At 41.1% G+C, this 16,215-nt stretch overlaps 2 protein-coding genes across 9 annotated transcripts in view; one reads left to right on the top strand and one right to left on the bottom strand.

The window, feature by feature from the left end:
- LOC122173773 (uncharacterized) overlaps window positions 1–16,215 on the bottom strand; it is a 36,085-nt gene that overhangs the window by 1,400 nt on the left and 18,470 nt on the right. The window contains exon 3 of the mRNA XM_065553117.1: window positions 112–3,596. Coding sequence (XP_065409189.1) covers window positions 112–643 — 532 coding nt within the window. The 5' untranslated portion in view covers window positions 644–3,596. The remainder of the gene's footprint in view (window positions 1–111; window positions 3,597–16,215) is intronic.
- The window catches only part of ATG7 (autophagy related 7), a 282,373-nt gene that overhangs the window by 249,627 nt on the left and 16,531 nt on the right, over window positions 1–16,215 (top strand). The gene's annotated exons all lie outside the window — the stretch shown is intronic.

The following is a 16,215-nucleotide window of genomic DNA, read 5'->3' as shown; positions in this document are numbered from 1 at the left end:
CTTTTCCAGTAGCTGTACTGTCTGCGAATGCATCCCAAGTCCTCAGGGCAAATTAATCATTAAAAACCCTTGCTTTTAAAACAAGTTTTATATTTTAAAAGGTAAACTCACCTGAGGTCCCTTCCATGGGGTCGTGGTCTTGGATACTGGGTTGGGAGGGTACTTCAGTCAGGCTGAGAAAAAGATCCTGGCTGTTGGGGAGAACGGAGTGCTGGGTGCTCTCTGCAAGCTCGTCCTCCTCCTCCTCCTCCCCTTCTCCGTCCGCAGAATCCTCAGGTGTAGCTGATGAGATTATCCCCGTCTCGGAATCCACGGTCAGAGGTGGGGTAGTGGTGGCGGCCCCCCCAGAACTGCATGCAGCTTGTCGTAGAAGCGGCATGTCCGCGGCTCTGACCCGGAGCGACCGTTTGCCTCCTGTTTTTTGATAGGCTTGTCTGAGCTCCTTGATTTTCACGCGGCACTGATCTGAGTCCCTATTGTGGCCTCTCTCCATCATGCACTTGGAGGTTTTTTCAAATGTTTTTGCATTTCGTCTTTTTGAACGAAGTTCTGCTAGCACTGACTCCTCTCCCCATACAGCGATCAGATCCAGTACCTCCCATACAGTCCATGCTGGTGCTCTTTTTCGATTATCGGCCTGCATGGTTACCTGTGCTGATGAGCTATCTGTGGTCACCTGTGCTCTCCACGCTGGGCAAACAGGAAATGAAATTCAAATGTTCGCGGGGCTTTTCCTGTCTACCTGGCCAGTGCATCCGAGTTCAGATTGCTGTCCAGAGCGGTCACAATGGTGCACTGTGGGATAGCTCCCGGATGCCAATACCATCAAATTGCAGCCACACTAACCCTAATTCGAAATGATAAAATCGATTTTGGCGCTACTCCGCTCGTCGGGGTGGAGTACAGAAATCGATTTAAAGAGCCCTTTATTTCGAATTAAATGGCTTCATTATGTGGACGGGTGCAGGATTAATTCGATTTAACGCTGCTAAATCCAAATTAAAGTCGTAGTGTAGACCAGGCTCAGGTTGTATTTCCAAAGCCAAGTTTTAGTGGCTATGGGTATTTTTTGAAAGAGGAAGAAACTGCTCTTGACTTAAAGAAAAATTCTTTTGCTGGATGATCTACAGACATGTAACAAAGAAAACAGCTCCCCCTTCCCTCCCCCCAGCTTAGGTGCCAGAGGGGATGCAACTTGTAGTCTGAACAGACAAATAGTTTGTGGGATGAGTGGAAGGATATGTAAATCTTGGCCTGCCACTTGTCTAACCAGTTCCAGATGGAAATGATTTGTAGGCATCACATCAGCAGAGTTAAGATTTAAAGAGGGATTTAAGAGCACAAGGTATATGAATTTTGGTAGAGAGCTGTTCCTATGCAAGTGGGGCAGCACAAGGAAAGTGCAGAGGTGACTGAAGGAGAAGTAGGCAATTGAGAGTCTCATTAATGGCAGGTAAACGTGGGGGTCAATAGCTCAAAAATCTAGCAAATCAGATAGGTATTTGGGGCTAAATGGCGAAGAGATAGGGTTGCCAGGTGTCCAGTTTTCGTCCGGAACACCTAATTGAAAAGGGACCCTGTCCGCTCTGGTCCAGGCTCGTACAAGTCCGATTGGCGGTGCAGTGGGGGCCCGGGGCGAAGGCAAGCTCCTGCCCTGCCCTTGCCCTTGCCCTGTGCTGCTCCCGGAAGTGGACGCCAGGTTCCTGCGGCCCCTAGGTGCTGGGGTGACCAGGAAGGCTCCGCGCACTGTCCCCACCCCAGTACCGGCTCTGCAGTTCCCATTGGCCAGGAACCGTGTCCACGGAAGGTGGCGCCTGTGGACATGAAGGCAGCACACACCACGCAGAGCTGCCTGGCCGCCCAGTCTCCTGGAGGCCGCAGGGACCTGGTGGTCGCTTCCTCGGAGCCACAGTAAGCGCCACCAGGATCCTGCACCCCAATCTCCTGCCCCAGCCCGGAGTCCCTTCCTGCACCTCAAACCCCTCATCCGAGGCCCCACCCCCAGCCGGAGCCCACATCCCCCCACACCTCAACACCCTGACCCAGCCTGGTGAAAGTGAGTAAGGGTGGAGAAAAGCAAGCAATGGAGGGAAGGGGGATAGAGGGGGCGGGGCCTCGTAGAAAGGGCAGGGCATGGGCGTGGCCTATAGAAGGGGCAGGGGTGTTCGTTTTTCTGTGATTAGAAAGTTGGCAACTCTACGAAGGGACTGAAGTCAAATACAGGAAACTTGTGTTTGATATGGTGTAAAAGGCGGACTCAGAAGAGAGGGATGATATGGTTAGAATGCAGAGCCCAAAAAGATGATTCTAGCTGGAACATTTTGAATAGATTTGAGGGGGAGATGTCTGTAATCTAGGCACAAGATAATGTGGGCCTTTACAAACATGTTAACAGTCTTGACAGTCAGAAAGTCAGTCCTGGAAATGTTTGTGTAGATAGAAGCGGCATGACTTGGACATTTCCTGGATGTGTGGCTCCAAACAAGAGCGAAGTCAAAGGTGATGTCCTGATTATGGACTTCAGTGACTGGAAAGATGGTGATGTTGGTGGAGATTTTCTAAGGCACAAATCTTCTCCAACATCACAATTTTCCCAGTAACACAGGCCCATAATCTGGGCATCCTCTTGACTCCACTTTCTCGCCTGCATTTATACCTTTTGAAAATCTCCTTCATTATCCATGGAAAATCTTTCCTTGTTATCCACCCACAGAAAAATGGAGAGGGAGAAGTCTTGGGAGTTGAGAAGATCACTAGCTCAGTTTTGGCCTCATTGAACTTTTTATAACACTTTTTTAAAGGTTATATAGAATTGTAGTTTATTTAACATACCCTAAGTGAGGCATCAGAATGGAGTTTCTTAATTATAATATGTTAGATAGATTTAAAACAACATTTTTTTTTTTTTTTTTTTTTACAATTTTTGTAACCAGGTTCTGGAAACCAGAACATTTAACCCATAGAAGGTGTGTTCTGTTTTTCAGAGAAATGAAAGAAGTACAACTCCTCTGATCTGCCAGTGATTATGTTTTTGAAAAGTACTGACCTGGGAGGAAAAAACTTACAATGCTCTAGTGTTTTTAAACCTTTTCCTTCACACAATTGGTGAATAAAAACTTAATGCTGTATGCCTTTCTGTAAAGGTAGTCCCTGAAGCCAAAGGATTTGTAGGGTTGGAAGAAGTTTGTGAAACTGAAAGGGGTCAAGAATCAAATAGACATATATGGAATTGCAAACCAGAATACAGCGTTTTAATGGATACATTGTAGCAAGAGTACACAAATGTACACAAAACAAGATCTATATTTAGGGAACTGGGTTGTATGTTGCCAAAGTAAAGAGATGGATGATCAGAGTAGTTCTTGTAAGCTGTTTATTTTGGATAGAATCATTTGCCAGTCTAAGTCCTCACATTGCAGCTATACAGTACCATCTTGTGCTTCCCTGAATCCCACATATTCAAATTAACCTTCTGCTTATTAGAAAGTTTGTCATTTTCAACAGAGAAGTCACAAATGATAGTCTTCTGCTTCTCTTCTTAGTACATATAAAGGTTCTTCTATGGTTTAGATTGCACCGATTCTTCAGGTTTTGTTCTGAACAAAAAACAATTCAGAATTTTTTTTTTATTTCCATCTACAATAATATTAATATTTTAAAGACACCAAAGTGCTTTACAAACTGATAAACAAACAAGTATCACTTTATTCACTACTAAAAAGCAGCCCAGTCTAGCAAAAAGTGCAATGGAATCTTAAATGACTGCAAATGATTAGGACAGAGGTGTCAAACTCATTTCATAGAGAGGACCTGATCTGATACCCTGCCACTTGATGTGGGCTAATTTTGCTAGATCGCTGAGCAGCATTGCTGGTTGGTCATTCAGAACAAACTAATGTTACTTGCTGAGATTCAGACCCAACCTCATGTATACATGAGGAGAAGACTGCTACGGGTCAACCACAGTCATCTTAAAAAAAGAATGTATGTCTTGTCTGGACTACAGGTGTATGATTTGTAGAGTGAACTGGTATGTTGTTCTCTAACTCCCCTGTATGGACCCTGCTGGCACACACTAAATATTCTGTAGTATGCATTGATGTAATCCTGTTTGAAACCAGGACAATATCAATGCACACTACCAGGGTCTACATGTGGGGGAGTTAAGAGTCCGACACACTGATGCGCTTTACAAATCACACCCCGTAACCTCTTGTAGTGCAGGCTTCAGGGTTGTGTAGGCAATTCATGGCAAGTCAACAGGCCAGATGAAACTGTTCCACAGGCCAGAACTGTCCCTTGGGCCATATGTTTGGCATCCCTGGACTACTGCCTTCTTTTTGAATATCATCTGAAAGCCAGTATCCCATGCAATTCCTGAGCATGGTGGTGTGGACACTAAATCAGAAGGAAAAGTGCTATCTAGTGAATCTACAACAATGCTTTTTGGAACAATAGAGTGTTCTCTGGAGCTCTCCCAATCAAATGCTGGCTTGTCCTGACACGCCATCAGGTGAGTGATCTGACAAGATCACAACCCATGATGGTGTAACTGCAAGCTCTGCTATATTTTGTATAATGCATTCTTATAAAAAGATGTTTGGTAAAACAGATATCATGTTTAAATTATAATACTGTTTTGTGGAAAATGAGGGAGCATCATTTTGCAAATATATTTCCATTCTTTTGAATTACTTGGGGAGTGGGAGCGGTTTGTGAACAAAGTGTGAGATTGAAGATAACATGTAATTAGGGCTGCAAAAAAGGAATAACAGTCTTAATAGTGCAGGATATCTGCTGGCAATATTATGATGTATTTTAAAGAAAATTCATGTTGCAGCCGTCGTGAATATTTCCATTTCAAGCACACACTAAATACATTTGGAGCCCTAAGATCAAACTATTAAAAGTAGCTTCTCACACCATCATTCACAGTGGGATTAATGTGTTCTTTCTACATTCCCTGTTGATCCAATAAAATGAATATAATTGCATTCATATAACCGTCAAAAAGATCAAAGTAGTCCCATGTGGGGGAGGGAGGACTCTGAGCCAAAACAAGCTGTTTGGCTTGTAAGCAATTGGAAGCCTTTAAGGTGCTGAAGAACATCTGCAACGTACTCTGCAATACAGCGCTATGGAGCGTGGTTTGTTACTCAATGCATGTAACTATGATAGTGTAGAAATAGTACATGTGTTACAGCACTTCAGTAGGCTTGTGTGAACTGAATAGATTCAGTTTTAATAAAAGAAAATTCTTCAGCAAGACAGTTGTTATTAATGGATTGGGTCTATTTCATTTCTCCTCTTGCAAAATCAGTTTCCAATGTACTCCAAATAATGTAGTACAACAAAACATGTAGGTACCTGTTTATTCTTAATTGGTAAGTTAGTCACTACAGTTAAAGAAACAAATAATTTAGGGTGTTCAGAAAGGCCATATCTAAATGCATTAGAAGAAAAAATACTGACAGTTTGAAATAAAGTTCATCTATAAAACCAGCAACTGGTTAAAGAGTAGCTTTGCTAGTGTACTCTTTAAATGAAAATAAGACCAACAGGAGAACAAGTGGGTTTCCACTTTGTTAAAACAGCTCTAGGGGGACAGATAAAGAAAGGAAAGGGAAAAAGGGAAGATTAAATAAGGAGCTTTGTTAGCTAGGTCATATCAAGTATTTGCAAAAGACCTGTTAACCCTACGGATGTTGAACTTAACAGATCAAAAAATCTGAAGCAATTTTAAAGAGGCTACAGAGTCACGTCAGACTCTCCTCCGTTCAATACTGGTGTGGAGATAAGTGTCTTACTAATAATTTTCAATGGCCATGTTTGTTTAGTAGTTTCCCTATTAATGGAAATGATTGGTATAAAAGCAGGTCTGTGAATTGTGGAACCTTGTAATTGATTCTATGGTGGGCTTGTGTCCTGAGGCGATAGCGACATTTTTAAGTAAACTTGAGGTTGATTATAATCTGTAGAGAATGCTAGTAAATAGTTTGTCTCTAATACATGTTCATAACAAATATTCCAGATACTGGACCTAATGTCCAAAGAGGGTTATATTAGACTAGTGCACAGTATGTTTTTTCATGATAATGTTCTATTTAAAGGAATAGAGATGCAGTAGAACTAAGTCCAATGTAACTCTCGGTCTATGGTATTTCTAGGATGCCCATCATCACAGTATCTAAACGCTTATTAGCTGAGCTATCTCGGATGTCATCATCTCCCTACCAATAGGTAACGAATTTTATCCTGTTTTACAAACACAGTTTTCCAAGGAATAAAAATGAGCAAAGGGGGAATAGACATTTTTATATATGATTTTAATAAAAACACACATTTTCTTTTCTAAGGTCTGCAAGTATCGTCGAATGTGTTAAATGAAACACAGGAATACTCTGAATAAAGTCCTACCTGCACCTTTATTTAGATTTTGTAAGATCCCAAGCTACCTGAATTCACTCTCTTATTTTCCACTGATATAATCAGAAACCATCTTACTTTGTAGCTACTTGAACAGCATGATATAAACAGCATTGAGAGCAGTGTGCTATATAAATATCAGGAGATATTGATGAGACCACTGGGAGCTACAAAAGCGATGCTTGCCTTGTGACATTATCCAAACTCTTAAGATATTTGGATATTGTTTTTCAGGTTTTCTGGGCTGTTTTATATATACCTGTCAAAGACATCACATGAATTTAACAAGAGAAAACATGTTTATATTAAAATAGCACACAAAATGTCCCTATGCAAGATGACCTAACAATTCAATACAAAACAATATCATGGGATGTTTGTATCAATCAATTCCATTAGATATTACAGCTATTTGAATTGTGAGCAATGTCCTATTGGGGGTAGGAGATGAGAAGGGTCCATATTATTTATTTATGATTGAATGATTTAAAAAAACTTTAAAAAAAAATGCATTTGTTTCTACATCTCCATTTTATGGCACATAGAATGTAATTGTCCAAATCAGAAGTCAGCCATAGCACAGGGTTGACATCCTTGTTCTTGGGGGAAATGACATACGATCTTTTTTAGTTCCTTCCATCATTACCTTGGTTTTGTTTTTTATCTGAAAATGGCCCTGTGCTCCCTACTCGATCATCACCACTTCCTGTGGAGCCTGTGCGTTTTTGGTTTTTAGGTGGGGATTTATTATTGATGGGGAGGGCAGAGGAGAGAAGCTTCCCATCCTCTCATTCAGAGGGGTCTTTACAGTGTAATACCTGGCACTCTCCCTTCACCACACCTTCATCACAGGGGCTGACCACATGGGTTGACAGTATCAATCTCTACCCCCCAGCCTGCCACATCCTGCTTGTCCCTTCATGATATAATAATAGAAACGTACGGCTGGAAGTGACTTGGGAAGTCATCAAGTCCAGCTCCCTGTGCTGAGGCAGGACCAAGTAAACCTAGACTATCCCTGATAGGTGTTTGTTCAACCTGTTCTTAAAATCCTTTGATGATGGGGATTCCACAACCTCCCTTGGAAGCCTATTACAGAGTTTAACTACCCTTGTAGTTAAAAGTTTTTCCTAATATCTAACCTAAATCTCCCTGGGTGTAAATTTAAACCCATTATTTCTTGTCCTACTTTCAGTGGACAGAGAGAAAAATTGTTTACAATCCTCTATATAACAGCCTTAATATATTTGAAGACTGTTATCAAATCCCTCCTCAGTTTTCTCTTTTCAAGACAAAACATGCCCTCTTTTATTACCCTTTTTTCATAGGTCAGGTTTTCTAAATCTTTTATTATTTTTGTTGCTCTCTTCTGGGCTCTCGCCTATGTTTCCACATCTCTTCTAAAGTCTGATACCCAGAACTGTACCCAGTAATCCATCTGAGTCCTCACCAGGGGTGAGGAGAACAGGACAATTACCTCCGCTGTCTTATGCACAGCATTCCTGTTAATACACACCAAAATTATATTAGCCTTTTTTGCAACTGCATCACACTGTTGACTCATATTCAATTTGTGATCCATTATAGTCCTTGGATAGTTTCAGCAGGACTACCACCTAGTCAGTTATTCCCCATTTTGTAGTTGAGCATTTGATTTTTCCTTCCTAAGTAAAGTACTTTCTTGTCTTTATTGAATTTCATCTTGTTGAATTCAGACCAATTCTCTAATTTGTCAAGTTCTTTTTGAATTTTAATTCTGGCCTCCAAAGTGCTTGCAACCACTCCCAGCTTGGGGTCATCCAGCAAATTTTGTAAACATACTCTCCACTGTGTTATCTTAGTCATTAATAAAAATGTTTAATAGTACTAGATCCTAGTCTGACCCCTGTGGGATCCCACTAGATATCCTCTCCTGATTTCACAGCAAACCATTGGCAATGATGATTGACAGTTACATGAGCTATCAAGGGTTTTCATTCCCTTCCTGGCTATTTCATTCCTCGTAGCCATCACCTTGGCCAGGAGAGTTGGGGAGCTTGGATGGCTGATCCACCATACACAGTGTCCTATTAAGATAAGATGACACCACACCCTCACTTCCTGCCTAAAGTTTTTTCAGAATTCCACATTAATTAGGAGATTCACTTACTGGTGCTTCACCCCAAGCCTCCATACAATGCACATAAAAAGAGTCTCACTTTTTACCTAAGCAGGTTTAGACCCTTTGGGGCTTCTCCTCAACTCTTCATCTCAATTGCACAAAGAATTAAAGGACATACAGTATCCACACAACGGCTGTCTGTATGGGTTACCGGGTGCATCCTATCCTTCTATGAAACTGGGTTTCATCCAAGGGTAATTGGTCACTCGGTTAGATCTTGATCTATATCTGTGACTCTCCTGAAAAATATACCTATCTCAGACATCTATAAAGCAGCCACCTGCTCTTCATCACACACATTTTCTCATCGCTACTCTCTTATGCCTGCTTCCAGAGCTAATGCTTTCGATGATGCTGTTCCATGATCTGTATTGAATCCACTTCCTCAGCCCCCTCCTCCATGATGGAGATACTGGTTGGGAGACTCCTGAGCACCCAAAGGGACACTGCACAAAGGAGGAAGAGTAGTTACTTGCCTTATGCAGTTTCTGGAGTTCTTCAAAATGCGTGGACCTGTGGGGGCTCCACTACCCACCCTCAGCCTCAAAGTCTCTTGTTGGACTTCATTGAGAAGAAACTGAAGTGGTGGCAGGTCCACTCCTCCAATATACTCTTGTGTTGGAACACATGAGTATCCAGGCTGCAGGTACGGACCTGCAGACACAGCTGACAAAAATTTCCAATCAAAAGTGCATGCATGTGCACACATCCTGACATGGAGCTCCCATTGGGGACACACATCTCGAAGAACTCCAGTAACTGTACAAGGTAACCTCTCCTTTCTATGTATATATTTCTTTTTTTCCCCCTTAGTTGTTTCCCCCCTAATCTTTCTCTGGAATAAGCCAAAATTCTGATTTATCCTAAGGACCAAAGTCTGTGCTGGCTGATGCCCCCCCACCCACCCCCACACACAATCTCATTGAAATTGATGGGATTGCACACTGCAAATCAGGTCAGAATTTGGCTCTAAGTATTTTTTTCATATGATCTAGGCATCCTATTTTTTCTTAATTTGAGATTCAGATTCTCATTAGAGTTTTAAGGAGAATTTCAAATGAGAAGTTGTCCTAGATGGATATGAAATTTCAAAATACCCCTTATATATGAAATATATTAGTTCATATTCCAGTATATAACATTGTTAGTTTCAAAAAAACTATATACAAGGGTTGTGAACCATTTAGGTAATAGGAGGATGGACAGATCCCATATTGGAATAGTAAGCACTCACGTTTTCATAATCAGTGAGTCACCTTCATTGATTAAATGTGAATAATTTATTCTGGAAACCCAACTGTGAACAGTCTTTTCATTGCCAAGGATTCTGTGCTCTGAAAAATAGTTTGCAGGTCTCAGATGAAAGGTGTGTGTCATAAAGTGAGTTTCAAAGATGTAGTGAAAGAGGACAAGCACTTGATTTATGCCAGAAACAAATGAAGTGTGTTATAATGGGGAAAAAAAGATCTGTTTCCTCTGTAGAAGTAGTAATAGTTACATTGATGTATTAATTTACCTTCAAAATATGTTATAAGAGACCATGGACCATCAAAGATAAGTTGGTATTCACACCTACATTATTCATCTTTTTTTCTTTCAGGCTTTATGTGTGTAGTAAAAACAGTTCAGTCAATTCAGAATATTATTATTATTTACTTTATTTATTTTGATATATGAAGTGGGCACCCATTAGACAAGGATTGAAGTAAAAATCTGAATATGTGGAAAGTTCACACTACAGTACTGTTATATATGGCAATGTTATTAAATAAGGAAAACTCCAGCTACTACTTTTAAGATCTGTCTATTTATCTGTCTTGTGTTTTTTCTAGTTCTCATTTGATTTAAATGTTCAGATGCCAAGAGGCTTGTACTTGGACACCATGGGATCAAAACGCTCATTGACTTAAGTAGAGTCAGTAGTTCACCTTTGTGGTATTACATGTGATGTGTTATATGTAGGGTTTAGTTTTTCTTTTTCAAACCGGCATAGCACATCTCCAGTGTAAAGTATCTGTGGTAGAAATGTATAGCCCTTGCATTATCTTTTTCTTTTTGTTTAAATGAGTCAGAGTTTGTGTTCAAAGGGTCTGTATAAGGACTAAGTGTAATAGTAAAATTCTTTTCATTTCAATCTGACTTTGAATATTGTTCAAAGAAATGTTCTGATTGGCTAGTTGACTTCTTTGGCGATATCATAACTATGTTTAAAATTCTCCACAAAGCACAATTAGGACATCACCAGATCATCAAATCTACTTGAGTTCTGTTTGACTCCAGGTTTTGAGAGCCAGCATGATAGACTCTGTACTAGATAAGTTCCTATTAAGAAAACATCACTCCAACAAAATAAACACGGTGGCCTGGAAAATAGCATTTTCAGTACTAAAGCACCCCTGGAGAATAAGTCCGCTCTGTTTTCTGGGTGTTTTGTTTTTGTTTCTGTGGTTTTAGGATTTTTTTGGGGGGGGAAGGGTTGTTTTCATTTTGGTTTTTTTGGTTTCTTTGTTTGCTTTGCTTTTCCTGTTGTCATAAGATGTTAGGGCAGAAACGTTTAAAAAAAATAGTAGATATATTTTTCACCTCTTTGTCTATTGAGGTTTTTTAATGGTGGTTTTGAAGTAAATAACATGCTTTTTTGTAAATGTATACTTGGTATTGTGACACCGTGAAGCCCAGGCTTTTCTGTATTTTGTATACAAGTGATTGCATGCCCTTTAACTGAAGAATCAGAAGTGCTTAATACCATATCCTGTAGTTAGCCATTTAGATTTCTCTCCTATTCCTAGCCTCTCTGAGAGCTTCTAATGTGGTGCTTACATCCAAATTGTTATAGCCCATTCTCAGAGGGATGAACTAATGCCACTTAGGTACAGCAGAAATGCCCATCACGGCTGACAAGTCATGTCACAGACTCTATCATGCATCAGGGTATGAACCCAGAACAAAGCTAAGCACTTTATATTGATGTCATTAGTACTCCTTTTACAGCTGCCTTCTTGCTGCTCATTTACTTTTGTTCCTGGGGGCAAAAAGGGGATGGGGAAATTGCAAAATATTTAATATGCTCAGGACACATTTTCAATGCTAATAAGATTAAGTGTCATGCTTCTTCATGTGGTAAATATCCATGACAGATGAAAGCAGGGTGCTGAACTTAATAATTATTTTCCCTTAGTCCATAATATGAAGTTCTGAAGAGATTTGATGTTGTAACTCTTATGCATTTAATTAATTTTAAGTTACAATCTCATTTGTGCTGCTGTTTCTGAAAGGTGATATTGGCAATTAACTGAAAAAAACATATTGTGAGCATCACACCAGGATTGTTAGCATAGCCCAATGTGTATAGCATACTGTGAGGGATCACAGGCCTCGACCACAGTCCTCCAGGTCCCCAGGCAGTGCTTCGACTGTGGCTGCCACGCAGCAGCTCACCCAAATCAGTGGACAAGGGAGTTAGCAAAGCTCTAGCTCACAAAGAGCCATGCCCATGAAGTTTCTGATGGGGGGAGACATCCAGACCCACCGACTGGCTGGGATGCACTACTGAAGCCAGAGGGGGGCAGAGGAAGTTGTCCAAGCAAATAATTGAGTTGCTGACTGGCTGCTACTATGGACCCATGGTATGGTATTGCCAACCTTACTTCTGCACTGCTGCCTGCAGAGCTGGGCCCTCAGTCAGCAACCGCCACTCTCCAGCTGCCCAGCTATGAAAACAGGAGTGCAGAAGTAAGGGTGGCATGGCATGGTATTGCCGCCCTTAATTCTGTGCTGCTGCTGGCAGGGCGCTGCCTTCAGAGCTGGGCACCCGACCAACAGTTGCTACTTTCCGGCCACCGAGATTTGAAGGCAGCGCAGAAGTAATAGTGGCAATACTGCAACCCCCCTAAAATAACCTGGTGACCCCTTGAAACTCCCTTTTGGGCAGGACCCCCAATTTGAGAAATGCTGGTCTCCCCCATGAAATCTATATAGTATAGGGTAAAAGCATACAAAATAATAGATTTCTTGGGGGTGACCAGATTTCACTGTCCGTGACACATTTTTCATGGCCGTGAATTTGGTAGGGCCTTAATAAAGAATACATAACATATTTATATGGAGTCCTTGTGGCACCTTAGAGACTAACAAATTGATTTGGGCATAAGCTTTTGTGGGCTATAACCCACTTCATCAGATGATTGGAATGAAAAATACAGTAGGCAGGTATAAATATACAACACATGAAAAGCTGGGAGTTGCCTTCCCAAGTGTGGGGGTCAGTGCTAACGAGGCCAATTCAATCAGAGTGGATGTGGCCCATTCGCAACAGTTGACAAGAAGGTGTGAATATCAACAGAGGGAAAATTAGTAGAGGGAAAATTACTTCTTGTAGTAACCCATCCATTCCTAGTCTTTATTCGAGCCTAATTTGATGGTGTCAAGTTTGCAAATTAATTACAGTTTTGCAGTTTCTCGTTGAAGTCTGTTTTTGAAGTTTTTTTGTTGAAGAATGGCCACTTTTAAGTCTGTTATTGAGTGTCCGGGGAGATTGAAGTGCTCTCCTACTGGTTTTTGAATGTTATAATTCTTGATGTCTGATGGTGTGGCTGATGTGGTTAGGTTCTATGATGGTATCCCTTGAATAGATATGTGGACAGAGTTGGCAACAGGGTTTGTTGCAGGGATTGGTTCCTGGGTTAGTGTTTCTGTTGTGTGGTATGTAGTTGCTGGTGAGTTGCAGGATCGTCCTCCAGGATAGGTTGTAGATCCTTGGTGATGCGCTGGAGAGGTTCAGCCAGCGCATCATCAAGGATCTACAACCTATCCTTGGGGACAATCCTTCACTCTCACAGACCTTGGGAGACAGGCCCGTCCTTGCTTACAGACAGCCCCCCAACTTGAAGCAAATACTCACCAGCAACTACACAAGTGGGTTATAGCCCATGAAAGCTTATGCCCAAATACATTTGTTAGTCTCTAAGGTGCCACAAGGACTCCTCGTTGTTTTTGCTGATACAGACTAACACGGCTACCCCTCTTAAATATTTATATGACAATTTAACAGCCTGTCCAAAGAACAATAACATGATTCTTGTAACATTATCATTTGCCTGATAGCCCATTGAATTTTTTGACTACTGAGCATATCATGTATCAAAAGCTCATGATCTATACCTGTAAAGGACTTTTTTGTTTCTTTAAAGTTAAGCATGTTTTTAAGTACTTTCCTGAGATGTTTTATCAGAGACTCCAGCCAATAGGTGCAGAAATAGTCAAGGGACACCCCTCCCCCAGCACCCCGTTAGACCCAAACTGTGCAAGAGAGGCTGCCACACATACTCTATGGGGGCATTAGGTCCCAGCTGGTGTGCTCCCTATTCCCATCTCACCATCTGGACTTGGAAGGAAACTGCAGAGAGGACCCAACCAGAAACTCTAGCACAGTGGTTCTCAAAGTTTTGTACTGGTGACCCCTTTCACACAACAAGACTCTGAGTGCGACCCCCCCCCCTTATAAATTAAAAATACTTTTTTTTATATTTAACACTATTATAAATGCTGGAGGTGAAGCGGGGTTTGGTGTGGAGGCTGACAGCTCATGACCCCCCACGTAATAACCTCCCGACCCACTGAGGGGACATGACCACCAGTTTTAGAACTCCTGCTCTAGTGGGTAGGGACAGAGCAGCCAAAGCAGGGACCTTTGGACATTCTGAGAACTTTCTACAGTTCTATTGAACTTTCTTTGCCCTTTGCTGATTGACTGTATGCTCCAACCTCCTCCTCCCCCCCCCCCACTTCTTACCCCTTCATCTCAGATTTACTCAACACCTATACCTCTTACCCTCTTCACTGTTTAAAATGTATGCCTTATTTCCAATCTGAATTTGTATAGCTTCTACTTCCAGCCATTGGATCGTTTTACACCTTTCTCTGCTAGATTGAGGAGTCGATTATTAAATTTGTTCCCCATGTAGGTACTTCTAGACTGTAATCAAGTAATACCATAACCTTCTCTTCGTTAAGCTAAATAAATTGAACCCCTTGAGTCTGTCACTGTAAAGCATGTTTTCCAATCCTTTAATCATTCTTTTGATTCTTCTCTGACCCTCTCCAATTGATCAACATCTGTACTGAATTGTGAGCACCAGAACTGGACACAATTTTCCAACGGCAGTTGCACCACTGTCAAATACAGAGATAAAATCATAGACTCAGAGAAATATAGGACTGGAAGGGACCTCAATAGGTCATCTAGTCCAGTTCCCTGCACTGAGGCAGGATTAAGTACTATCTAGACTATCCCTGACATGGATTTGTCTAACCTGTTCTTAAAAACCTCCAGTGATGGAGATTCCACAACCTTCCTAGGTAATTTGTTCCAGTGCTTGACAACCCTTAGAGATAGGAAGTTTTTCCTAATGTCTAACCTAAATCTCCCTTGCCACAATTTAAGCCCATTGCTTTTTGTCCTTTCATCAGTGGATAAGGAGAACAATTTATCACCCTCCCTCTTCATAACACCTTTTACATAATTGAAGATTTATGTCCCCCCCCTTAGTCTTCTCTTCTCCAGACTAAACAACCCCAATTTTTTTTAAGTCTTGCTTATAACCTTTATGCTAATACTTCCCAGAATGCCGCTCATGTTTTTTGCAACAGTATTACATTATTGACTCTTATTTAGCTTGTGACCACTATACCCCCAGATCTTTTTCTACAGTACTCCTTCCTAGGCAGTCATTTCTCATTTTGTATTTGTGCAGTTGATTATTCCTTCCTATGTGTAGTACTTTGCATTTGTCCTTGTTGAATTTCATCCTATTTATTTCAAACCCCATTTCTTGAGTTTATCAAGATCATTTTGAATTCAAATCCTGTCCTCCAAAGTGCTTGCAACTCCTCCCAGCTTGGTATCATCTGCAAACTTTTACTATGCCATTATCCAAATAATTTATGAAGATATTCTGTTTAACTTGACCTAGGACCGATCCCTGCAGGACCCCCATTTGATATGCCCTTCCAGGTTGTGAACCATTGATAATTACTCTCTGAGTATAATTTTCCAACCAGTTGCAGACCCACCTTATAGTAGGTTCATTTAGGTTATGTTTTCCTAGTTTGTGTATGAGAAGGTCATGTGAGACAGTATCAAAAGTCTTCCTGAAGTTGAGATATATCACATCTACTACTTCCCTCCTACCCCACCCCACCCCACCCCATAGACAAGGATAATCTTTCTACACTGTCAAAGGAAGATATTAGGTTGGTTTGATATGATTTCTTCTTCACAAATCCATGCTGACTGTTACTTATCACTTTATTATCTTCCAAGTGCTTACAAATTGATTGTTTGATTATTTGCTCCATTATCTTTCTGGGTACCAAAGTTAACTGGTTTATAATTGCCTGGGTTGTCCTTATTCCCCTTTTTATAGTTAGGTACTATATTTGCTCTTTTCCAGTCCTCTGGGATCTCTCTTGTCCTCCACGAGTTCTCAAAGATAATTGCTAATGGCTAAAGAGATCTCTTCAGTCAGTTCCTTAAATATTCTAGGATGCATTTAATCAGTCTCTGCCAACTTGAAGACATCTAACTTGTCTAGGCCTGGTCTACACTAGGAAATTAGGTCAGTATAATT

Source organism: Chrysemys picta, chromosome 7 (genome assembly GCF_011386835.1).
Source record: "Chrysemys picta bellii isolate R12L10 chromosome 7, ASM1138683v2, whole genome shotgun sequence".
NCBI lineage: Eukaryota > Metazoa > Chordata > Testudines > Emydidae > Chrysemys > Chrysemys picta.
Note: the sequence above shows the minus strand (reverse complement) of the source record. Positions and strands in the feature narration are given on the sequence as shown.